The sequence below is a fragment of the Pleurodeles waltl genome, chromosome 4_2 (assembly GCF_031143425.1).
Source record: "Pleurodeles waltl isolate 20211129_DDA chromosome 4_2, aPleWal1.hap1.20221129, whole genome shotgun sequence".
Classification (NCBI taxonomy): domain Eukaryota; kingdom Metazoa; phylum Chordata; class Amphibia; order Caudata; family Salamandridae; genus Pleurodeles; species Pleurodeles waltl.
The window spans coordinates 1002633132-1002659410 of record NC_090443.1 but is presented as its reverse complement, the minus strand read 5'-3'; the positions used below and the strand labels follow the sequence as shown (position 1 = coordinate 1002659410).

The following is a 26279-nucleotide window of genomic DNA, read 5'->3' as shown; positions in this document are numbered from 1 at the left end:
GGCGTTCCCTTCTAAAAAATGACTTTAAGGCCTGTGCCACATATTTATACTGTGACGTCATTTTGACGCACAGGAGGGGGCAGGCCTTAAAAAAACGACGCCCAGCCTGATGGGTGCCGTTTTTTAACGCCTGGGTCAGGGCAGGCGTTAAGGGACCTGTGGGCTCAGAAGGAGCCCAGAGGTGCCCTCCCATGCCCCCACGAACACCCCCTGCCACCCTTGCCCACCCCAGGAGGACACCAAAGGATGGAGGGACCCATCCCAGGGAACTTAAGGTAAGTTCAGGTAAGTATATTTTTTCGATTTTTTTTTGTGGCATAGGGGGGCCTGATTTGTGCCCCCCTACATGCCACTATGCCCAATGACCTAAGTCCCCTGGGCATGGCCATTGGGCAAGGGGGCATGACTCCTGTCTTTGCTAAGACAGGAGTCACTTCAATGGGGGTTGGGCATCAAAAAAAATGGCGCAAATCGGGTTGAGGCCAAAATTTTGCCTCAGACCTGACTTGCCCCATTTTTTTACGCCCAAGCTCCATTTTCCCCTACGCCGGCGCTGCCTGGTGTGAGTCATTTTTTTTGACGCACAACAGTCCGCAGCGCCGGCTAACGTCATCCAATAAATAAGGCGCCCGCATGGCGCTTTGAAATGGTGTTAGCCGGCGTTAACATTTTTGACGCACAACTGCGTTGGCGCAGTTGTGCGTCAAAAAGTATAAATATGGGCCTTAAGGACACCAAGGTTTCCACACTAGGAGCTCACGAGATGTGGCTCAGAAGAAACTTTCAAAAGTTATGGTCATGAAAATTACTTTAATTAGCAAGTGATGGGGGAAAAAGTCAGTGGATGAGTTTAAAAAAAGACCAGAGACAGACAGAGTAACAATTGTGTGAACGGGAGCACCGGTACATATTTATTACCCCTTACCACCTTATATTTTGCCTACAGATTGCTTGTGGGGAACTTTTCTGACACATTCTCAACTAGCCTAATATCTACGACAATAAACAATAAACATCCATCCCTAAAACCTGGGGGCATATTTGTACTCTGTGCTGAAATAGCGTTGTTTTTTTATACGCTATTTCAGCGCAAACTTCACTCCATATTTATATTTCGACGCTAGACTCATCTAGCATCAAAATATTGGAATTACAGTAATTTTTTGCCTGCGGAAAACTACCTTGTGTCAATGAGATGCAAGGTGGGCGTTCCCATGCAAAAAATGACTCTAAGGCCCATGCACCTTATTTATCCTCCCGTGCAAAAAATGGTGCACGGCAGGGAGGCGGGCCTAAATAATGGCGCTAAGCTTGCTTAGTGCCATTATTTAACGCCTGGGTCAGGGCAGGCATTGGGGGACCTGTGGGCCTTTTTCCATGGTGGAACACCATGGAAAGAGCCCACAGGTGCCCTTCCCAGGCCCCAGGGACACCCCCACCCACACCAGAGGGACAGCAGAGGATGGGGGACCCCATCCCAGGGAAGTAGAGGTAAGTAAAAGGAAGTATTTACCTTTTTTTCTTAAAGTGCCATAGGGGGCCCAGAAATGGGCCCCCATATATTGCACTGGGTGCAATGGTCATACCCAGGGGACCCTTGTCCCCTGTGCTAGCCATTGGGGTGGTGGGCATGACTCCTGTCTTTTATAAGACAGGAGTCATGTGGTATGGTAGGTTTAGCATCAATAAATGACGCTAGGCTGGTTAGAGTCATCCTTTTTTATTCTAACCAGCCTAATGTCATTTTTTAATGCTAAACCCACTTCTCCCATACCGCCACCCCCCACCCGGCTAACGTCATTTTCCATGACGTTAGCCCACCCTTTGCTCCGGATTGCGCCATTCCTTAAATAAGACGGCCAGCTGGCATCTTGGAATGGCACTAGCAGGCGGTATACTTTTTGACGGTAAACTGCGTTCGTGCAGGTTAGCGTCTAAAAGTATAAATCAGGGCCTCGGCAAGCACAATTTTTGTGAACTGATGTCTTGGAGAAGATGGTCACATATGCAGTTAACCAAATCAAGACTTCTTCTTAAAACAGAGGGGCATATTTAAGAGCCACTAGAGCCGCCGGAGCATCACATTTAGTGACACTGCGGTAGCGCAATGCTCTGTGCCGTATTTACAAGGTGGTGTTAAGCCACTTTTTGAGGCTTAACGCCACCTTAAATTCGGCCCCTTCACATGCAGCCCTTTGCATGGAAGGGGCATGCCCTGGGTGTTGCTGTGGGCGTGCCACAGCAACACCCATTGCATTTTGACACTGCCTTAGATTAACGAGATTTCTTAAATCTGAGGCAGCGCCAAAATCTAACACCACCCCAGTGGTGGCGTTGGCAAGGCTCAACGAGGAGAAATACTTTTATTCCTCCTCGTGTTTTGCTTTTTCTATGTGTGCTGCATTCTGCAGCACGCATAGAAAGAGCAAAATGCCAGGCATGATTGTTAATGTCCTGGAAGGTGTCCCTTCCTGCACATAAACAATCATTTCATTTCAAAATGACGCTTTGGCACTTCTGTGTGCGTTGCACTCTGCAGCACACACACAAAGACCAAATCACCATTAGTGATTGTTTATGTGCAAGAAGGGACACCTTCCCACACAAAAACAATCACACCCCTCAACGCAGACATCCTTGAACGATGGTGCAAGGATGCCTGCGTTGGAGCGAGGCAGCTCAATTTAGCCCCAGCGCAGGGGACGACACAGGGGTGCGGCGTATTCAATTAAATACAACGCATCCCTGCACTGTGAAAATGATGGAGTGCGGCGCTGCTGATTTTGACGCAGCATTGCACTCCGTCATTTTCCTTTAAATATGGGCCAGAGTTTGTAGTCAGGCTCCAGAATTAAGAAGCCAAGAGAATTTGTCCAAGAATACAACTATTCCACTGAGCCCATATTCTCGCTGTGCACATGATAACTTCACTGGGGGAAACTGGGGATTGATGTCCAGGGGGACCTAGCTGTAGTAAAAAAATTCAATTATTACCACAGTGACATAAACTGGGCAAAACAATGAATGACAGTCAAATACCTGCCATGGCTACTGAAAGCCACGCTCACACTTTGGAACTAAGGGGCATATTTACATGGAACTGGCACTGCGCCAAAATAGGCAGGGCCATGCTGTGTTAGTTCTGAAACACAGGGCTGCGCCGTATTTACAAAAATAGAGCGCACCCAATGTTTCTCCCTGCACTGTCACTAAATGTAGTTGCTAGCACAGGCATCCTGGCCCCATAGTGCAAAGGTGTCTGCATTGAAGGGAATGATTGTTTATGTGCAGGAAGGTCTCCCTTCCTGCAAATAAACAATCTACAATGGGAATTTGGCACTTCTATGTGTGCCGCAGAATGCAGCACACATAGAAGTAGCAAATCGTCATTATTGAATGATTGTTTAGGATGCAGGAAGGGACACCTTACTGCACATAAACAATCATTAATGGCCTTTTGCTCGTTGTGTGTGTGCTGCATTCTGCAGCACATAGAAAAAGCAAAAACGAAGAGAAATAAAAGTACTTCTCCTCATTGCGCCATTCTAACGCCACCACAGGAGTAGTATTAGTTTTTGACGCTGCCTCAGATTTACCACTCCTTGTAAATCTGGGGCAGAGTCAAAAGCAATGGGTGTTGCGGTGGAACCCCCAAAGCAACACCCATTGTACGCCCCTCTGCTGCAGAAAACGGTGCCGGAGGGGCTCATATATATAATGCGCGTTAAGGCACAAAAAGTGGCTTAGTGCCACCTTGTAAATATGGCGAAGTGCACAGTGCCACCGGAGCGTCGCTAAAAGTGATGCGCTGGTGGCGCTAGGGGCATGTAAATATGCCCCGTGCGTGAGGGACCAACATCATTTTGTTAACTTTATATATATATAAAAAATCTACACGGAGAAGGAATGGCATGTTGTTGCTAAGAAAGATTACTGCAGTCAGTATGCTGTTATAAGCAGAGGTTAATATGGCTATGTACACAATCTAATTAGTTTTCTCTGATTATGACTAAAAATTAACAACTTAGGTGCCTTGCCTTTTCTCAAAACTCAGACAGGCCTAGCATCAAGCAGTAAGTTAAATAATCCTAAATAAAACCAAGGTCCAATGTCGCTTTAGGTTCCATCGGCCTGTGCCTAGGTACCCCAGTCCACCTCAGGGCCTGCCTAGGGATTTCATGGGCTGCCGGGGCTATAGACCTCACCAATGCACCACAAATATGGCCACTAACTCAAGACTACCAAAGAGGTTATTAAAGGCGGAGGCTTCAGCGCAAACCTTAAACTGCCTTTTTAACCCCCTGTTAAGTCCGTTGGTAAATGTCCCACATCCTTAGAGTTATCGTATCAGTGACAAACAACTTTGAGGTTTTGTGCTAATATTTGAGACCAAGGCCGGACTGGCCGCAGCGGGCATTGGGCGTTTCCCCAGGAGGCTGGAAGGGAGGGAGATGGTTTTGCAGCGGTGGTGGGCCGGTTTTGCAGCACAGCCCCAAAGTAACAAAAGCAGCGGGGATATTTTTTACTTTTACTGTTGTATTGGGAACTTTGGGCTATTCTTTGTTTTTATCGTAATTTAGCGGTTGTCCTGACCGGTAAACTTGGCAAGGCCAGAGCTTAGGGTAGTGGGTGCTTCAGGAGGTGGCAAGGGTCACGTAATTAGATACCAAAAACCCTAACCATGTCACTTACCTAGATATGTGTGACTAGAATGAAGATTAGAGTAAGGAATGAGTGTCCTTCGTAGGGAATTAAGATGATGTCTAATTATCTTATAATGTGTTTAGTCGGTGTTTAATATATATTTTTCCCTCTTTATTTATTCTATTATTTATTAACATTGGTTCTTAAAATGTATTCGCTCACTGTTTTTACTGAATTTTAATGCTGTGTAAGTTTGTACCTATTGATTTTCAATCTTTTTATGTGCTTTTATGGCTACGTGTGCCGAAATAAAGATTTATTATAAAACAAAAGCAGCAGTGCTTCGCACTTACGCCACCGAACCAATGGCTGGTCCAACAAAATTGCCAGGGCTGATTTGGGTTCCCAGTCCAGCCCTGTTTGAGACAGCAATTCACCTAAGCTACCAATTAGGAAAAGCCTTGGCCCATCTTGTTGGCAAAACACCATTGCAGCTCCGCTAAATTAACCTTCGATAAAGACAGATGGCACACATGGATTCGATTACAAAAGGAAATCCAGTGGTAGGAAACTCACGGTGCTGTTCACACCATTGCTTTTATTTGTCAACTGCACAGCAAGGCCAGAAATGACCTTAGCAAGTCATCCTCGGTTATTTATTGTAGCCCTTGTGAAATAAAGCCAGCTGAACAACTGATTGCCTCTAGTGTACCCACTGGACTTCCTCCATGAGGAAGGAAGAATGTGTATTTTTCAAAGAACTTGCCCATTCACACGTGGGAGCAGAACCCCAATATTTTACTGCACCCCAATTTGATCATCCCAAACATTTACCTTCAGCAGCTCGGCTCCAGCACCAGTGATCTAGCTATAAGAGTCACCACCCTCAAAAATCAGCTTAGCAGCGCAATATAAATAGTAACTGGGACCACTCAAAACTGAGTTCCAGATCAATTACATTCTGCACATAAATAATCATTTAAAATGACTCTTTGGTACTTCTATGTGTGCCAAATTGCCATTCTAGATTGTTTATGTGCAGGAAAGGACACCTTCCTGCACATAAACAACCTATCCCCTAAATGCAGACACCCTTGCACTATGGTGCAAGGATGCGTGGGTTGGCGCAGGTAGCTTAATTCAGCGCCAGCACTCGGGGAAACACAGGGTTGTGTCGTTTTCTTCTAAATACAGCGCACCCCTGTGTTTCAAACGTGGCGCAGCACGGTGCTGCTATTTTTGGCACAGCACCACACTGTGCCACTTTAGCATTAACCTGGGCCTTTATGTATCAGTAATAAGCAAAAGCTGCAAATTTAACATGCACTAGTGATAACACATAAACAAATCTAGTTTCCTAACATTAAAGCTTCACTCCAATGGAAACTGGAAAACGTCATCATGTGCAGTATATTTATTCCAGTCTGAAATCCAGGTACACGTGTAATTACCCAGTCTCTTTCATCCTCTCATAGACTGGCAGTTCTTCTGCCGGTAATTTCTGCCCCTTCCTTGGTAATACACTAAGGGGCATATTTATACTCCGTTTGCGCCGAATTTGCGTCGTTTTTTTCGGGGCAAATTCAACGCAAAACTAACTCCATATTTATACTTTGCCGTCAGACGCGTCTAGCGCCAAACTTCATGGAGTTAGCGTCATTTTTTGGCGTGAACACCTTCCTTGCGTTAATGATATGCAAGGTAGGCGTTCCCGTCTTAAAAAATGACTGCAATGCATATGCGTCGTATTTATACTCCCGGGCAAAAATGACGCCCGGGGGTGGGCGGGACTAAAAAACCTGCATTTGCGCCGGATTTTAGCGCCTGGGTCAGGGCAGGCGTTAAGGGACCTGTGGGCTCAGAATGAGCCCAGAGGTGCCCTCCCCTGCCCCCAGGGACACCCCCTGCCACCCTTGCCCACCCCAGGAGGACACCCAAGGATGGAGGGACCCACCCCAGGGACATTAAGGTAAGTCCAGGTAAGTATTTTTTTATTTTTTATTTTGTGGCATAGGGGGGCCTGATTTGTGCCCCCCTACATGCCACTATGCCCAATGACCATGCCCAGGGGACAGAAGTCCCCTGGGCATGGCCATTGGGCAAGGGGGCATGACTCCTGTCTTTGCTAAGACAGGAGTCATTTCAATGGGGGATGGGCGTCGTAAAAAAATGGCACAAATCGGGTTGTGGCGATTTTTTTTGCCTCAGCCTGACTTGCACCATTTCTGGACGCCCATACGCCATTTTCCCCCTACGCCGGCGCTGCCTGGTGTACGTCGTTTTTTTTAACGCACACCAGACAGCGCCGGTGGCTAACGCCGGCTAACGTCATTCAATAAATACGGCACCCGCATGGCGCTTCAGAATGGCGTTAGCCGGCGCTAATTTTTTTGACGCAAAACTGCATTGGCGCAGTTTTGCGTCAAAAAGTATAAATATGGGCCTAACTTTATGCTTTACTAACAGGCTTCCCATTCTTTCCGCTTAAAAAAAACTCAGAAATCAGCTAAAAATCACAACAAACCAGCTTGTAACAACAACAAGTGACAGCACAGCTCTGTCAACGGGCAAAATATCACAGCACAGCTTCATCATCAACCAACCAAACAGAGCACTGGTTTTGGATGATGTATTACCAATCCCAGCACGGCTCCCGGGATGACTAACCAATCACAGCACAACTTATCTGTAAATGGGGAAACAATCAAAAACATATTTTAAATCAATAAACTAAATAAACCCTTTTCAATTTGCCCTAAAATGGAAAAAAACTATAATTCAAGTGAGGCAATTCAATCGCAAACCATAAAACGTGAGAAGCAAGAACACAATTGAAAATCAAAATGGAAAACCAGAAACAATTCACAAAATACTACGATCCACATGAGGTAGACTCCTATTGAAAGGTAATTCACCTTAGTTCAATGCACTTGCTTCTATTAACTCAAGAGCAAGAATCACTAGTCCAAATTAAAACATGCAACCCAGAAAAGAAAACCTATTAGTTCAAACTCCTTATCAATGTGTAAGCGGTGCCTTGTTCTACACACACCAGTTACAGACAAATAAAACAATATATCCAAAGATGATTTCGGTGAACCAGACAACCAAACCAACCATAGAACCAATAAAACTTCAAGTAATCTTCAATTATGTTTACAAATGTGAATAATACATCAGTACAATGATAATCAATACACAAATTGAGCTCACATTCATCATTGCATATGCAAACAACTCACAATAAAAACATAAAATCCATTTCTCAGACACATACTATCACAAAATCTCAAATCCACATGCCATACAAATCAGTTCACACTATTCATACTTACACTCCAAATCCAAATCACTTCTGGAGAGTCACCAGGACAACGGACGTTTGGCAGACTTACAAAAACTGCTTTCACCCTCAGAGCTGGCATTAAAGACTCAAAATCACAGGAAAATCTTTTGGGGCACCCCTACCAATATGGAAGAGCTATAAAGCAACCAACCTCTGCTACCAATTTTGTGGGAGCCAAACCCCAATATTTTACTCCACCTCAATAATTTGTTCATCCCAAAATTTACCTTTGGCAGCTCGGCTCCATCACCCTTGACCAAGAGATAAGAGTCACTACCCTCATTGAAATCAGGCCCACAAAATCATCTTAGCCGAATAATAAAAATAGTAACTGGGACCATTCAATAACTTAATTCTAGATCAATGAAACGTTAAAGGGGTTTATTACAAACCTCAATATAGGTAAGATACAAAATGCAACATATATGATATGAATGCTCAAATATAGAATACACTGTCAGAAATCAGGATTATTTTAGAGAGCAACTCATCAAGCTAAATGGGCAGAGTTCTAAGAGTGAAAGAAAAACTCTCCCTGTAATCAGATCAGCATCTATAGTACATCGGAGAAAGTCTCTCACTCACCCCCTAAACCAAGGGTTTTTACACATAGGTTATAAGCAAAAACTGCAGATTCCGCATGTCATGACTCGTGATAACTCATACTGGACAAATCAGACCGATCATCATCATAAATGATTATAACACTAACCCATCTCTAAGGTAGAGGAAGTCTTCCATTAGCTTCCACAGGAACAGTGCAATCCGGAGATGGACAACACAATGTGAAACATTTTCAAACAAAGACTCATACATCAGTGTGCTAACAACCCTACATTGGAACTTCTAAAAAGTTGCATTATGAACTCAAAGAAAGTTTCATTCACAATACATGCTCTGTAAGGAAAATAACCAATTGTGTCAGAATGTCCTGTGCTCTGCAAAACTGTGAGGAGAGACGACCCTCAGGGGGACATTGATTTGAGGAGAAATGAGCAAGAGGAACAGAAAAACAGCATCAATTTTAATAAATAATGGGGCATATTTATACTCTGTTTGCGCCGGATTTGCGTCGTTTTTTTTTTACGCAAATCTGACGCAAAACTAACTCCATATTTATACTTTGGCGTTAGACCCGTGTAGCGCCAAAGATCTTGGAGTTTGCGTCATTTTTTTGCGTGGACACTTTCCTTGCGTTAATGATATGCAAGGTAGGCGTTCCCTTCTAAAAAATTACTCCAAGGCATGTGCGCCGTATTTACACTCCCGGGCAAAAATGACGCCTGGGGAGTGGGCGGGTCCAAAAAAATGACGTCCAGCCTCTTTAGCGTCATTTTTTAACGCCTGGTCAGGGCAGGTGTTAAGGGACCTGTGGGCTCGGAAGGAGCCCAGAGGGGCCCTCCCATGCCCCCAGGGACACCCCCTGCCACCCTTGCCCACCACAGGAGGACGCCCAAGGATGAAGGGACCCATCCCAGGGAACTTAAGGTAAGTTCAGGTAAGTATTATTTTTTTTTTTGGGTGGCATAGGGGGGCCTGATTTGTGCCCCCCTACATGCCACTATGCCCAATGACCATGCCCAGGGGACATAAGTCCCCTGGGCATGGCCATTGGGCAAGGGGGCATGACTCCTGTCTTTGCTAAGACAGGAGTCATTTAAATGGGGGTTGGGAGTCCAAAAAAATGGCGCTAATCGGGTTGAGGCGAAAATTTTGCCTCAGCCTGACTTGCCCCATTTTTTGACGCCCAAGCTCCATTTTCCCCTACGCCGCCGCTGCCTGGTGTAAGTAATTTCTTTTTACGCACACCAGGCAGCTCCGCCGGCTAACGTCATTCCATAAATAAGGCGCCCGCATGGCGCTTTGAAATGGCGTTAGCCGGCGTTAAATTTTTTGACGCACAACTGCGTTGGCGCAGTTGTGCGCCAAAAAGTATAAATACGGCCCAATGTCTCTACAAAAATATGGCATAACTAAAGTATTAAACACGCTTCTAAACCTCCAAATAAAATTGTTTCAATGCAATATTATTAATTCATTGGTTACAAATTTATTCACTATAAAAATCATTAGCATTCAAAAATATTTTGTCACTCTAAATTGCACATTTAGAAGAAGCTTCCACACAGCCAGGATCTAAAATAACAGTCTCATTCCAGGCAGACCCTGGAGCCGATGGCTATGAAGGTTATGGAAAGCAGCAGCAAGGAAGTCTGCCATGACCACTGTTGCATTCCAACAACTGAATGAGCAATCCCTTGAAGAGTAGGTCCCAGAGCAGTCAAATGGAGGCGTACAAATTATGCATTTTTGGAGCAGATGAGTCTGGATCTCCACACACAATCCCCAGATTGTAGAAAATTGAGCTGGTGACGAGTGCAGAGGCAAACGTCCTCAAACTGCAGAACAACATCTTTAGGGGTGCCCGCCAACCGAGAGTTAGGACTTGAGTAGGCAATTTCATTGTTTGAGGTTGTTTCCCCGTTTATCTTTTGGTGTAGCAGGTTGGCTATTTGTGATAGTGTAGTGGCAGTAACATCTGTGATTTGGTGGGGCACGTTTGTTGTTTTCTGATTGTGATTTGAGGGGGATTTTTTTACGTTGCTGAGCAGTTTCGCAAGCTGCAATTAAATGGGACAGCTTTTGTGCCTGTGATCTGGTGGGGGGATTAGCTTTTAGCAATTTAACAAGCCATTTTGATATATTTTTTAATGGCAGTGTTTTACTTGAAATTTGGGGGATAGATGTGGTGGTGTATTTTCCTGCTTGTGGTTTGGAAAGGGCAGTTATACAGTTTTGTTTTGGTGGTTTCACCATTTATATTTTGTTTTTGTACCTTTCCTTGTTTCTAAGTTATTGGGGTATTCTTATTGGTTGGGTTTGGTAGTGTAATGTTAGTGCAAAGTTTATGTATTTGATTTGGTTGTGCAGTTGCACTTGGGTTTGGTTGATCATCTTTGTGATTCAGTAGGTACGAAAGTATAAAAAAGGGGAAAAAATATTAAGGTGAAAGACAAAAGCCTTGAAAAATCTCCTTAAAAATGACCTTTCCATTCGGGGAAGTACATTAGAAATAATTTGTATTTTTAATCTTTTATTGTGTTCTCAGGAGATTTTGTCATCTTTGACCTCGGAAGAATGTGATGTTGTCCTGAAGGACCTAGTACGAAAAAACAGCGTAAGTACAATGGGGGGGGTTGCAGTATTTTCTTTTTGTGCAATTCTTTACTAAGCACTGGCAAAGCCAATAGATTGTGCTATTTTAGAAAAGCAGAGATTAGGCATTTTCATAGTCTAACCATCATCTAAGGCATTATGATAGCATAACCATCATATAAAAACCTGCTGACCTGTCAAAAAAAGCAAAAAAACTAAAAATGCAGTAGGCTTCAGCTCTAAAAACAAGATAAGATTTTCGTATAGGAGTTACGTATGTGAGTATTTGATATTTATTTGATATTCATATTTCTTTGATATTTCTCCAAGCAAGGGCAGAAAGCCAAGGATTACAAAGCCCAATCCCCTCACCTTTGTCCCCTCATGCCATACAATTTCTCCTTGGAGAAAAAGCTACCTCAGTACCTTGTATGTACTTTCACTTTAATTTTTTGTTTTGTTGTACCTTTACAGCGAAGCACGTCTTGTACGGAAGACGTTTTTTCTAGGTCATTGTGACCTATTGGCTTTGCCAATGTTTTTTGGTAAAAGAATAAGTTACTTACCTTCGGTAAAGCTTTTTCTGGTGGATACAGTAACTACCTGTGGATTCCTCACCTAAAGAATTCTCCCCGCACGCCAGCCTCGACGGAAATTTCTTCTAGCTCTGCACGTCGACGATGACGTCACAATCGCCCGACTCCACGCGACGTCGTATGATGTCATCTAGGCAATAAGAAGCCCTCGTCGACGTGCAGACGTCAGTTATCACCATTTTTTACGTGCCAAAGAGGCGAACAGGTGAACAGTGACCTTAAAGAGAACATAGTCACATCAAATGGAATGAAATCACAACATTTATTACAATAAAGATAAAGATAAAGTCAGGTAACAGCAATAATTGCTCTATATGAAAGGAAAATATGTCAGACAAGTCCAAACATGTGTTCCTTGAACTATCTAAATTGGTGAAAGAAATGCATATATATACATGCCCCAACTATATACATAATTCAGGTATATACATATATACAAGACAAAGGATGCTCACCCATGGATTTCATGGTATGACCAGTCAGGCAACGGGGAGGCGGGTGGGACCGTGAGGAATCCACAGGTAGTTACTGTATCCACCAGAAAAAGCGTTACCGAAGGTAAGTAACTTATTCTTCTGATGGATACACCTACCTGTGGATTCCTCACTTAAAGAATAGAGTCCCAAAGCAGTACTACCTCCGGAGGTGGGTGCCCGAATGGTCAAACCAAGAAATCCTGCAGCACCGAGCGAGCAAAATGGCCATCCCTCCTAACCTCAGAATCCAAACAGTAATGTTTGACAAAAGTATGGAGGGACGCCCAAGTTGCCGCCCTGCAGATGTCAGCCACAGGAACACCCCTAGCCAAAGCCGAAGAAGCAGCCTTAGCTCTGGTGGAATGGGCACGAAGCCCCACAGGTGGTTCTTTCTTCGCCAAAGAATAACAAATTTTAATACATAGAATGACCCACCTGGATAGCGTTCTCTTGGGGACAGCTCTACCTTTCCTCTTCCCCACGTATCCAACGAAGAGCTGGTCATCTTGCCTGAACTCCTTCGTCCTGTCGACATAGAAGCTCAGCGCTCTTCGTGGATCCAGCCCGTGGAGCCTCTCTTCCTCCTTGGATGGATGAGGTGGAGGGTAAAAGGAAGAGAGTAATAGATTGCCCCAAGTGAAAGGGTGTAACAACCTTCGGGAGGAAAGCCGCTTTGGTCCTTAACACCACTTTGTCTCTATAGAAAGAAAGGTATGGGGGCTCTACACTAAGAGCCTGAAGCTCACTGACCCTTCTGGCCGATGTTATGGCCACCAGGAACACAGTCTTGAGAACTAGCAACCGCAAACAGCAAGAATGCATCGGTTCAAATGGGGACCCCATTAAAAATGTTAATACCAAATTAAGGTCCCACTGAGGCATAACAAATGATGATGGTGGAAATTTGTTAGTAAGCCCCTTTACAAACCTTAAAACAATAGGAGACTTAAATAAGGAAGGCTGATCAGGAAGGCACAGAAAAGCCGACAGTGCAGATAAATAACCCTTGACTGTGGCAACCGCACAACCTTTCTGCGCCAGGAAAAGAGCAAATGACAATATGTCAGACAATGAGCCTTTAAGGGATCAATTCTGTTCTCTCCACACCAGCATACAAATTTAGCCCAACGACTTGCATAGATCGATTTGGTGGAGTGTCGCCTGGCCGATAAAATAACATCCACCACTTCTGGTGGGAGAGAAAAAGCACTCAGATTGCCCCGTTCAATCTCCAGGCATGAAGGTGCAAACTCTGGAGGTGGGGGTGTAGAATCTGCCCCTGCGACTGCGAGAGGAGGGCCACCCTGTAAGGTAGACGGAGCGGAGGGCACAGAGAGAGTTGGAGAAGTTCTGAATACCACACCCTTCTTGGCCAATTCGGAGCTATTAAGATGACCTGGGCTCGGTCTTGGCGGATCTTCCTCAGAACTCGAGGAATCAAGGGTATGGGAGGAAACACGTAAAGCAACTGACTCTTCCAGGACATCTGAAACGCGTCCCCCAAAGCTCCTTGCACCGGATACTGGAGGCTGCAAAATAACGGGCACTACGCATTCTCCTGAGTTGCAAACAGATCTATCTGTGGATATCCCCACATCTGGAAGATGTACAGAACCAGATCTGGATGAAGACGCCACTCGAGGTCGACCGAGTTGCGTCGACTGAGAACGTTCGCACGCACGTTCAGAGCCCCGGCCAAATGATGTGCTACCAAGTAGATCTTGTGATCCTGAAGCCAGGACCAGAGTCGAAGAGCTTCTCTGCAAAGAAGATACGATCCCACTCCTCCCTGCTTGTTTATATACCACATCGCAGTAGTATTGTTCGTTAGGATCTGGACTGACTGACCGCGAATGGAAGGGAGGAAGGCCTTGAGAGCCAGATGTACTGCCCGTAATTCCAACAGATTGATGTGAAATCTCTGTTCCACTGGAGACCAAAGGCCTTTGACCTCCAGGTCCCCCAGATGAGCTCCCCACCCTAGAGTGGAAGCATCCGTTACCACTGTGGCCACTGGTGGCGGTAGCGAGAACGGCCTTCCTTGTGGCAGGTTGTCGACCGCTGCCCACCACTGAAGATCCACTGCAGTGTCTCTGGAGATCTTTATCGATTCCTCGAGATCTCCTTTGTGCTGAAACCACTGCCTGCGGACCACCACTGAAGAGCCCTCATGTGCCAGCGTGCATGAGTGACCAGCAGTATGCAAGAAGCAAACAGACCGAGCAGACGAAGGACCTTGAAGACTGGAACTGCCGCTCCATTTCGAAACATTGGAATCAACGCATGGATGTCCTGAACCCACAGGGGCGGAGGAAAGCCGTGATTCAATGTCGTGTCCAATACTGCTACTATGAACAGGAGGCGTTGAGAGGGCTCCAGGTGAGATTTGGGCACATTGATTGAAAAACCCAGGTCGTACAACAATTGAGTTGTCGACTGGAGATGACGCTGCTCGAGCTCCGGAGTCTTGGCTTTGATCAACCAATCATCCAGATAGGGAAACACCGCTATCCCCCTTCTTCTGAGCTCTTCCGCTACCACCGCCATCACCTTTGTGAAGACTTGAGGTGCTGAAGTAAGACCAAACGGGAGGACCGCAAACTGATAATGCTGCGATCCCACCACAAACCGGAGATACTTCCTGTGCGATTTGAGGATCGGAATATGGAAATATGCTTCCTGCAAATCGTCAGACACCATCCAATCTCCTTCGTTCAACGCCAAAAGAACCTATGAAAGGGTCAGCATTTTGAACTTTTCCTGCCTGAGGAACCAATTCAAAATCCTCAAGTCCAGAATTGGTCTTAACCGACCATCCTTTTTGGGGATCAGGAAGTATCTTGAATAACAGCCCTGACCCCTCTCCTGCTCGGGAACCAACTCTACTGCGCCTTTTGCCAATAGGGATAACACCTCCTGTTGTAGTAACAGAAGATGGTCTTCCGAACAGAAGGATGGGCGGGGAGGGAAGGGAGGAGGGAACTCCTGAGAGGGAAGAGCATACCCCCTTTTCACAATGTCGATGACCCAAGAGTCTGTTGTTATAAGCTCCCACATTGGAAGAAAATGGCCAAGTCTCCCCCCTACCGGAGACAAGAGAACAGGGAGTGGTGGAGGACTAAGGTTGCTTTCCCTGCTGCACCCCTCCCGAGGAAGAGGAAGAGGCAGAGTGCTGCTGGGTGGCTCCTCTTGTACGGACTCTGCCCCTGCCCCTGAAGGATCTGTATGGCAGGGAGCTTGCAGTATGTTGTGGTCCTTGTAATCTGCCACGAAAGGAGGAGCCACGTCCAAAACCCCTAAACCTCCTATAAGACTTAAAGGAGGAGGAGGCAGCCGACTGAAGTCCTAACGACCTCGCTGTGGCTCTGCTCTCTTTAAATTGTTCAAGAGCAGAATCTGCCTTTGTCCCAAAGAGTTTTTCACCATCAAAGGGCAGATCCAGGAGAGTCGCCTGCACATCCGTTGAAAAGCCAGACGAACGCAGCCAAGATTGTCGTCTGGAAACTATGGACGTGCCCATAGCTCTTGCCACTGAGTCCAAAGTGTCTAACCCAGACTGGTTCACCTGGGTCGCCGCCTGAGCGTCCGTCAGCAATTGTAACACTTCCTGTGACAAGTTCGGATGGCCTTTTGCTTCCTCCATAAGGGCATGAATATAACATCCCAAAATGCAGGTTGCGTTGGTTGACTTTAAGGCCATACTACATGAAGAAAAGGCCTTTTTGGCAGAATGGTCCATTTTCTTCGATTCCCTGTCTGCAGGAGTTCCGGGAAACGAGCCAGGAGAGGACCTGGAAGAACAGGAGGCCTGAACCACTAACCTCTCCGGTGTCGGGTGCTTGGAGAGGAAGACAGGGTCACCTGGTGCCGCCCGATAGCGTTGTGATACCGCCCTGTTGACAGCTGCAGAAGACAAAGGTTTCTTCCAAATGTCTTTGATGGGGTCTAGAAGAGCCTCATTAAAAGGCAGGAGAGGCTCTGCCGTCACAGAAGTTGGATGTAACACCTCTGTCAAAAGGTTCCTCTTAACCTCCGCAGCCGGAAGAGGAAGATCTGAGAAGTCTGCAGCCTTCCGTATTACTGCATGGAAAGATGCAGCTTCCTCAGTATACTCCCCAGGGGAAGCCAGATCCCACTCAGGGGAAGTATCGATGCCACTTGCAGTATCCAGTCCTTGAAAGTCACCGGAAGGCTCCAAGATTTCACCCTCTTCCAGGTGTTGTCTGCTGTACTCTTCCTCCTCCAGAAGGCGCAAAGCCAGACGTCTGGATCGAAGTCTAGATTCGAGACCTGGCGTTGATAAGGCGTCGGCCGACGCCAAAGGTCTTTGTCGGCGCCGAACCTCGGATCCATCCGACGCCGGACCCTCCGGCTCAACAGGAACCTTGACTGTGGAATGGATCCGAGGCGAATCCATTGGCGCCGTAGCAGGTGTTGCAGGTCTCCTGGGCGACGTCAAGGGCATTGGCGCCGCTTCGGCTGCAGCACACAAAAATGGCACGAAAGGCATCGACTTATAGGACGCCGGAACACCTAAAGGGTCCGACGGACCTGCTTGTCCTCCACCCGGCGCCATGGTGGAAAAATTTGTAAACATGGCATTCAAAAAAGCCGCAGGATCCGTACCTGGCACCGGGAAAGCCGGATATTGCTGTTGCACCGACGCCAGCATAGATGCCGAAGATGGGCCAGGCAACTCCTGGCTAGGAGAACCCTCTGGCCTCTGAAGAGGCTCTACCTAGAAAACCGACCCAGGTGAAGTCGGAGTCGTAGGAGGTGGAGGAGTGACGGTCGGGCTAATCTCCCACGTCGGGCGGCGCCGAGCTGACGGAGATGCCGATCTGGACCTGGACCGTTCTTTACTCGATCGGCGCCGGGAGTCGTGACGGCGCCGAGAGTCTCCATGGCGATGATGAGCCCTTGAAGATCTTGAAGAGGACGCCTCTCCTTCTTTTTCTTGGAACGGGCCAAGAATAATTTAGCCTCTCTTTCCTTAAGCGCCTTAGGGTTCATGCGCTGGCAGGAGCCGCATGACTCGACCTCATGGTCGGAACTAAGGCACCAGAGGCAATTCTCATGGGGATCCAGTAACCGACATTCGACCCTCGCACTGGTTACAAGGCTTAAAACCGGATTTTCTTGGTTGCGACATTGTAACCGTCGATACGCAACTGTAGCTCCCTGTGAGCCTCGAAGAAAAAACGTTACTCGGAGGCACGGAAAAAAGGGAACTGAAGTCTGCACGTCGACGAGGGCTTCTTATTGCCTAGATGAGGTCATACGGCGTCGCGTGGAGTCGGGCGATTGTGACGTCACCGTCGACGTGCAGAGCTAGAAGAAATTTCCGTCGAGGCTGGCGCGCGGGGAGAATTCTTTAGGTGAGGAATCCACAGGTAGGTGTATCCATCAGAAGCAAGATGCATTTTGCTAATGCTGTTTTAGCATTGATGGCGCGGCCACTGTTGGCATTTGCGTCATTCTTTGGCAATGCATCATCTCATATACAAAAATTAAAATGTACAACTTACATATATAATACTGATTTGTCCCGCCTCACACCAACACTTAAGTTGTCCTGACATCTTAAATGGGCATTCGTTCCTTCTGTGCAAGTAAAGGGAAATGCATCTCTTGTAGATGGCCTGCCATCTGTCTTATTTGAACCCTAGTTGGTGAGGAACTGCAGGTTCTCAACATACTAAAAACACTCAAATATGGCATGTCTGACTAAACAGGACCTTGCGCAAGAAAGGGAAAGCTTTCTCCATCCAAGGTTTCTCTTTGTTAGGACAATATCTCTGTAAGGGTTACACTCTGGTGTCGGCTTCAGAGCCAGTTCTCAGTTTGGCCTGGCAGTTCTTGGAATGTGTTCACTTGAAGACTGGTCTATGTCATCACCATATCCCGCCATTCCTTGTTTATCAATTTCCAGGTATTCCTTGTTCATCAGTTTCCAGAAACTCCTTTTTAATTGTAGCTTATGGCTCACCTCTTGCCCCTTCACCGTGTGCACTGTGCTGATTATGTGTTTAGCCTCTGTGTGGCCTGTAAGGTCGGTATTGGTCTGAGCTGGAGTCAGGCAAATATGGTACTGTGGGTCTGATAGTGTCTCTCACACAGATTCAGTTCGTGCCTGGAGCATCTGTGATTGTGCGGATAGCAGACGGCCGGAGGGATGCAGAACTTGGAGCACACATACACACGGTGAGCACAGACTTTAGAAACCGAACAAGGAGTCTTACATTGTTTCATTGAGCAATAAACCATGCTCTACTACAGGCAAGTATAGAGGCTGTACATATTATTTACTGGGCAGAGGACATGTATTTGTCTTTTATCAGTCTGTTCCATACTGAGGAATGGACCAATCCTCAGACACATAACATCTGAAAATGAAATGATGTGTTATAATGTGTGGTTATGTGTTCTTGATAGTAGAATGATGTTTGCACCTAGGATTAGATTAAACAAGTTCATTACTTGCGTCTATAGTTCTTTAGCATTGGTACCTTTCATAGATTCACATGCTTCAACAATTCCTGATAGGACTTACAGCTAACCCATGGGGAATGATTGAAACGTGGGGCTATAAAAGATCTAACACTGGAAATTAAACAAAAATGGACCTGTAACTACAGATTTTCATTATGTTTAGACTCCATAGATTCACATGATTGAATCATTTCACACGAGACTCACAACTCTTTGATGGGAATGATTCAAACATGAGAATATATGAAAGATTCAATGCTGGAAAAAAGAAATAAGTTACTTACCCATAACTACAGTCCTCCAGGGTTGGTATTGTTCAAAGATTCACATACTTGTATATTTCTCTAGTGTTTGGTTTGAAGTCCCACTGGGAATGATTCAAGAATGTGAATTCATGAAAGACCTAATGCTGGACAATGTTTGGTCGTGATGCGCTGGAACATATGGGTGTCCCTATCTGGAGGGAAGATTGGCTGTTGTGGGGAGAGAATGACCATTGATGGTCCATAGTGTTTGACTGTCAACAAACTCATGTTGAAGCATTACTGGGTCATCTTTCATTCACTACAATAGACTTAGGGGCTGATTTATGAAAAGTGGTGCTACACCTAGTGCAGTGCCACTTTTCTTGCGCCCCTTAGCGCCCCACTAACGCCACCATATGTGCACTGTATTTAAAAGTACCAGAGGTACTAGCGTCATAATTTTTTACGCTAGTCCAGCACTCTGCCTGTTATTAAAAGCATAAAAAATGTTGATGCTAATCCTACAAAGCACCCAGAGGCCCATTGAAAACAATGCGAGCCTCCCGTCAATGCCTGCTCTTAGCAGGCGTTAAAAATGGCAATACAAATGACGCAAATAAATCTCATATTTCTTTGTGCCATTTTTTCACCCCCCCAGGACTGAAATGACCCCCAAGCATTATGCCACTTTCTAAATATGGCAGCATTTTTGTCTTTCCAACGCCACATTAGCGTGAAAAAAATGACGCTAATGTGGCATTGGAACAGCGTTAGGCCCTCTTAAATCTGGGCCACAGTTTGCATTACTGCCTGTTAAGACCTATTCCCTCTGCAAACCGAGACAGGCCTAACTCCCATCACATGGAAGACCAAATATATATATACACATAAGTCCACTTCACCTTCAACACACTCCTGCTAGAAACTGCCAGGTCATCGACTTCAAAATTTGCCAACAACAGCAAAGTCCTTTCTAGACATAAATTGGACATGAAACGTCCTTAACAACGTGGATGTTTCCCACGCAAGCGTAACCACGCTTTCCAGAACAACGCATGGATTTTTCTGTGCCTTCACCACGCATGTGCCAAACTACGCATATGTGTGGTTAAGGCACAGAAAAAGCCATTCAGTGTTTGGGAGAGGACACTGTAAATAAGTGGGGCATGGGTGGGAGTAGATTAAGGGCATGGGGTAAGTGGGAGACGTCGACGCAGGCAATTTTTTTAAGGGGCAGGGGTGGGGGGTTAAGGTTTTTTTTTTTTTTAGAGCTTAGGGTGGAGGGATTGGCTTTTTTTTTAGGGGCGAGACTGGTTTTTTATTTTTTTATTTAGGGCTTAGGGTGGGGGGCGGGGTAGTTTATTTTTAAAGGGGTGGGGAAGGTTTAAGGAAGGGCAGGAGGAGGAAGGATCAGGAGAGGACGCAGTGGGGTAAGTGGGTTTGGGGCAGGGTTGGTGGGTAGTTTTTAGAGGTGGGCGGATTTAGGGCTTATGTCTGGGTATTTTCGTTTTTATGGGCAAGGGTATGGGGTCGGGTAGGTTTTTTTAGGGCTCAGGGCAGGTGGGGGGTGTCGGGGTAGTTTAGTTTTATGGGGCGGAGTGGGAGGTCGTGGTAGGCTTTTTTTTTTTTTTTTTTTTTTTAGGATTCAGGGCGGAAGGGGATCTGGGTACTTCAGTTTTTAGGGTTGGGATAGGTTTTTTGTGGTTTTTTAGGGCTTAGGGCAGGTGGGGGTAATTTAGGCATGGGGTGGGGGTGGTTTTGGGCCTCAAGACGGGTTGTATGATAGAACCACGCATGCCGTTTCACATGCGGTTTCCAGATATGCCTTTACTAGGTATGCTTTTACAACAACATTCATTGTTAAGATGTGCATTGTTCCAGCATGCGTGGTTCTATCATACAACCGACATTTAGGGGCATATTTACAACTTGGGTGGTGCAGGGCAGCGCAGCAAGGGAAAAGGCAGGAATATGCTGTATTTATCCAGGACAGGCGCATTCCTGTACTTTTCCTTAGCGCTGGTGCTGTTTTGGCAGCCTAACGCCAACGCAGGCACCCTTGCACTAGTGTGCAAGGGTTCCTGCGTTGCATGCAGGATTGGTTTTGTGCAGGGGGGGGGGGGGGGACACCTTCCTGCATAAAAACAATTCTAAGAGGTGTCTTCCTCTTTCTGTGTGTGCAGAATGCAGCACAAATAATAAGGGGAAAAATGGATGAGAAATAAATATATTTCTCTTCTTTAAGTCTCTCCTGGGGAGCATATCATTTTGGTGCACTCCACGGTTTACCAGGTTTGGTAAACGTGGGAATTCTTCAAAAACCATGGACGTTGGGTGGGAACACCTCCCTTTGCACAGAGTAATGCAATGCAGCAATCTGTGCTGCATTGCAGTACATTTTAGGTTTTTGAAGCCATTCAAAGCCACAGAAAGTGGCTTTTCGTGGCTTCAAAAATCTGACTAAGAGGTTTGTGCCACACACGTACCACATTGCGAGGTGCAAACATGGTGCAATCTTCTCGTAAATATGCTCTTTGTTTTCTTGGTCGATGAATATGGTTTACACCATATTTCCTGACAGGTTCAAATGCAAGCTACTGAATTCAAACCTTATTAAAGCTCTGTTTTGTCTTGTGTCCTTTCAAGGGTCTTCGAGATTCGACAATCACCCACAGTTTGTAATTATGACCGATTTAGATGCTGCCCTTTGTATTTTCTTTGGAACCGAGATCTCCATTGCATAGCAGCCCATTTGCAAGAGTTGTAGCAGTGTCATAAATCTATTCTGCAATGTTATTGGTGATGTGCTCTGTGTCACTCGCAAGTGTTACAACTTTTGGCATGGGCAATTGCTTTATCTATTGATTCTTTCAGGGGGTTTGCATGACTTGTGCTAACCATGTTGCATAATACTGTACTGTTTTTGTATACTCCTTTTGAGTCTAATGCAGCACTGCGGTTTGTAACCTTATGATTTTCCCATTTGTTCTTACTTTCTCCCACAGGATGTCAATCAGTCTTACCTTCCAACAGACAACATCGACTCTTACAACAATGAGCCGAGCGGACCTAAAATATTTGATTTGCTTCCACAAGGCAGGCCTGGAGAAGACATTAAACACGATGTAACACGTTGGTTCAGAAAGGTATGGGAGATCCTCATTGTAAACAGTGAATATTTATGGGTACCAATCCTTGGAGCCAGTAGTACAGTTTACGCGTGGGTCACTGGTTCAGATAAAAAATAAGCCAGCAGTGACTTTAGGTTATTACTATTTTGCAGATGTGGACAAAGCATTTCTGAGCTGTTTCAGTCAAGGTGATGTCAAATCCCTCCTAATTGGTGCAGATACCCTTTTCTAGTACATGACTGCGAAACTTCGCCGAAGAACGGAGCACATGATACCTAGTTACTGCATCCAGATCTAATTGTAACATGTACCACCAGCTTAGACCCAAAAGGGCGTTTGACACATTTGCCTTATTGGAGATGGGAGCTGTAGAGTTGCTATTCTACACCACTGACTTCCTATCAGCTACAGAGGTGGGAGGAGAAGCCCTTTCCCCTCTACTTCTACAAAATAAAAGAAAAAAATAGAAAGAAAAACGAAGACCAATGTATTGCGACAGGGAGTATTCAGTTCCCTTTAAGTAAATCCACCACGGACGTCTTGGTCCTGGCAGGCTCCAACCGATATGTTGTTCATCCCCTCAATGATAATCCATTGATGTGCCACCATTCTGCTCTTCCAGTTTAGCTGCTCATGCTAACCCTGGCACGATCCACCAGTTTCTATTCTTTATGCCGAACACGTGGAGTGCTCTTAATGTCAGGTGGTTTTCTCCCTTTTACTACAAGTCTGGAGACTTTTGACAAAACAGTTTGTCAATTTGAAGGGCTGCATTAAGAATTAACTGAACCAGTTAATATGCCAAACTGTGCAAGAACTTGTCCATTTAATAAAGTGGCACCTTCTAAATACACTCTTTGCCGAAGGGACTTTAGTCCAATTTCTCTGTTGTATTAGCACCACTTGTACCAAAGGAATTTGCAGGAATCCCTACCCAGATAACTTGCATAGTAGTTCTCCAACTCCTACATAGTCTGGATCGAAGACAGAGAGACCGTCGCTTGACCTTAGGACCCCAGCAACTTTAGTAACTATTGCTCCACTGAAAAATTACTAAAGCCCTACAGAACAGCAAAATCTAATCAAAGGAAGAGTGGCTGCTTGACACCCATCAATCGGGGTTCTTGTTTAGAATGAAACCGAGGCAGAATTGTTGCTGTTCTTGACGATATTTGTGCCATGGCAGATGGAAGGGGGAACCCCTTCTAATTTTTTGGGGTTAATTTGTCACCTTTAACAAAATGCGCTATACTCTTCTGTTGTAACACCCATCATCAGGTGTCTACTTTCATTCCTTTTTGGCATGGTGGGAAGATAAGTGTGAAGCTGCAGAACTTTAGATCTCTCTCCATCTCAGTGAAATGTGGTGCCACCTCCTTTCCCCCCTCCGGCTCCCTACTGCCCTTCTACTGTTATTTCTTTATGAGGCCCCACATATATTTGATCGGAACCCATGAATGCCAATCAGGGTTAGTCAAATGTATTTGCATGCCAGCAGTGTACAGGAAATGTTTTTCATATTCAGGGACTCTCCAGATAGTTGCAGGCTAGATCCTGGTGGGCTGCACCAATGATGCAACAACACAGGCTTGCTTATTGGGATTTCACTTCATAGTCACTTGTTCTGCTCAAAATCCACTGCCCCCATCTTTGGCAATGTCATCACCTTTCTAACTACATTATTATTATTCTTTTTTAAAGCTACACATTTTGGTGTGTTGTGAGCCGATCATTAAAATAAAAACTTTTAGGTTGGAGTAGTGGTTCTCAGGCCCACTTCCGACTGCTTTAGGTGTAACACTACTGTTCATTCCCTGTTCAAGCTTAAATAACCTCCTAAATCCTTCTGGAACTCAAAGCTACATTACACATCTCATTTTGCACCTGGGCCCACTCGCCCTATTAAGAGACTGCAAAGTGTTCAAAATGCTGTGTAGAGTTGGGCATGTTACAAATGGGAGCAGGATCTCTTCAGAGGTAAGCGCTATACAATCATATGTTTAAAAAAATACACAATTTAGATTTAATTTTTTAGCCTCAGTTGGAGGCTCAGATCCAATATCAATTGCACTGCTAAAGATTTCCTCCAATTGTTTTCTCTGTGTTTTACTGCAGCTTCTGTTCAATGCCACAAATGGCACAACTAACCATGAATCAAGCCAAATGAAGGTGAGCGGAAGCCAAGAACAGGAAGAGACTTCTTTAACACGAAGGAATGGTTTCCAAAAATTGCAGCAACCAGATACCAGTTTTGGCGCATCGGATCCCAGTGCATTGCTTCAGCTCACAAGCCGAAGAGCCGCTTATTCAACTACGAGGCAGGAGGAGAGCCAAGTTAGATTACCAAGAGGTCTCTAGGTAGCTGGCACAGAATATGGACTGACTCTCCACCTAGAAGTGCCACAACACCATAAAACAAACAGCGGCCCCATGTACATGTCCTGCCATTATTGCACATCATGCTCTACAACAGATGCAACAAGAAGTTGCACAAATCAGTACATCTCATGCACCTGCACACCCCAACTGTATGTATACCCTAACCTCATTGCAAGAGGGGAACTCCTGCCTGCTGTGAGTGGAGGAGTCCAAAAAGGGGAGCAAAGGCAATCTTACTTACAAATCATTGTACTCTTTCACCCTGTCAAAATTACATTTACTGTGGACAGAACTACAACTCAGATATCTACCAGAAGACCATCAGGCTCCCAAAAGAACAAATATTTGGTTCATTTTAATATGAAAAAAATTGTTTGAATGAAATTGTCTTTTCTACCAGTCTTATTACTTTTTTTTTTTTACACAACTACGCTGCGTGGTTTCTTTGCTTACTAACACGCTGATTTCACACAAACATCCTCTAGCAGCCCCCAAGTGCCCCGCCCAAGCACAAGTTGCTTATTTTTGGAGGAGACTGGTAAGCACACACTTGAAAGTATAGACTGATTTTTGCTCTCAAAGTTCATGTTGGGAGATACACTTCAGTCAAGAGCATCTGGTTTCAGTCTGCTACACGAGCCTCGGCTGTATTTAAAACAGCCAACACTCTCACCAGGTACTGAAATATTTCTCAAAATGCTTTGGTGTGCTTTGACAAATACCTACATGTGCTAAAACTCAGCTTTTGATTGATGCTGCCGAGACGATATTTTAGGAAGCTAAGCACTCAAAGTGATTGATTAGGGTTCTCACTATCTTCCCATTAAAAGAGTTCCATCCCATTAACTTTCTGGCAACCCTCCTGTTATTCCACATGCATGTACGTAAGGATTTCAGCTTCACTTCCATAATCCTATCAGTTAATCACTCCTGAATAATCAAAACTCCTGGCACACTAACATTCAACAACTTTTTTTTCAGAGCGTCTGTGAATCGTTAACAGTAAACATTCTGCACGCCATGCCTTAGGGTCCCCCATCTGCTTTCTCAACAAGCTGGCTGCTAAAACCTAATTAGAAATGGGTTTCTGCATGGTAATCTACTACCTTTCAATCTCTTAAACATGATGCTCCTCCTTATGCAACCCAGCTTTCAAAAAGATGTCCAAGGTAAACTTGTTATATCCCTAGATATGGCCTTTAGTTAGGCCCAAACTGCTAAATATGGGCAACACTGGTGTATCTGCATTGACACGGATAATAGCCAGATCACCATTGTTGCAGGGGATGGATACGTTTGACCATATCACCCTGAAATGCAAGGACACTGGAGCAGCTACGAAGTCCATGATATTTTGGGGCATATTTATACTCTGTTTGCGCCGAATGTGCGTCAAAATTTTTGACGCACAATCGGCGCAAACCCTGCCCCATATTTATACTTTGCCGTCCGACCCCGCGGGTGTCAAAATTCCACCATGTGCGTCATTTTTTGGAAGAGGGAACCAGCCTTGCGTTAATGATATGCAAAGTAGGCGCTCCCTTCCCAAAAATTTTTTTGCCCCTTATTTATACTCTGGCGTCATTTTGACGCACAGGAGGGGGTGGGCCTTAAAAAACAGCGTACAGCCTGATGTGCGCCGTTTTTTAACACCTGGGTCAAGGCAGGCGTTAAGGGACCTGTGGGCTCGGAAGGAGCCCAGAGGTGCCCTCCCCTGCCCCCAGGGACACCCCCTGCCACCCATGCCCACCCCAGGAGGACACCCAAGGATGGAGGGACCCATCCCAGGGAAGTAAAGGTAAGTTCGGGTAAGT

The 26279-nt window shown here is 45.5% G+C and overlaps 1 protein-coding gene across 1 annotated transcript in view; it reads left to right on the top strand.

Moving 5' to 3' along the window:
• LOC138293971 (uncharacterized) overlaps positions 1–24855 on the top strand; it is a 90830-nt gene extending 65975 nt beyond the window's left edge. The window contains exons 10-13 of the mRNA XM_069233231.1: positions 11100–11168; positions 18339–18422; positions 21961–22101; positions 24202–24855. Of these exons, the coding sequence (XP_069089332.1) occupies positions 11100–11168; positions 18339–18422; positions 21961–22101; positions 24202–24444 (537 nt within the window). The 3' untranslated portion in view covers positions 24445–24855. The remainder of the gene's footprint in view (positions 1–11099; positions 11169–18338; positions 18423–21960; positions 22102–24201) is intronic.
• Positions 24856–26279: the final 1424 nt, after the last annotated feature.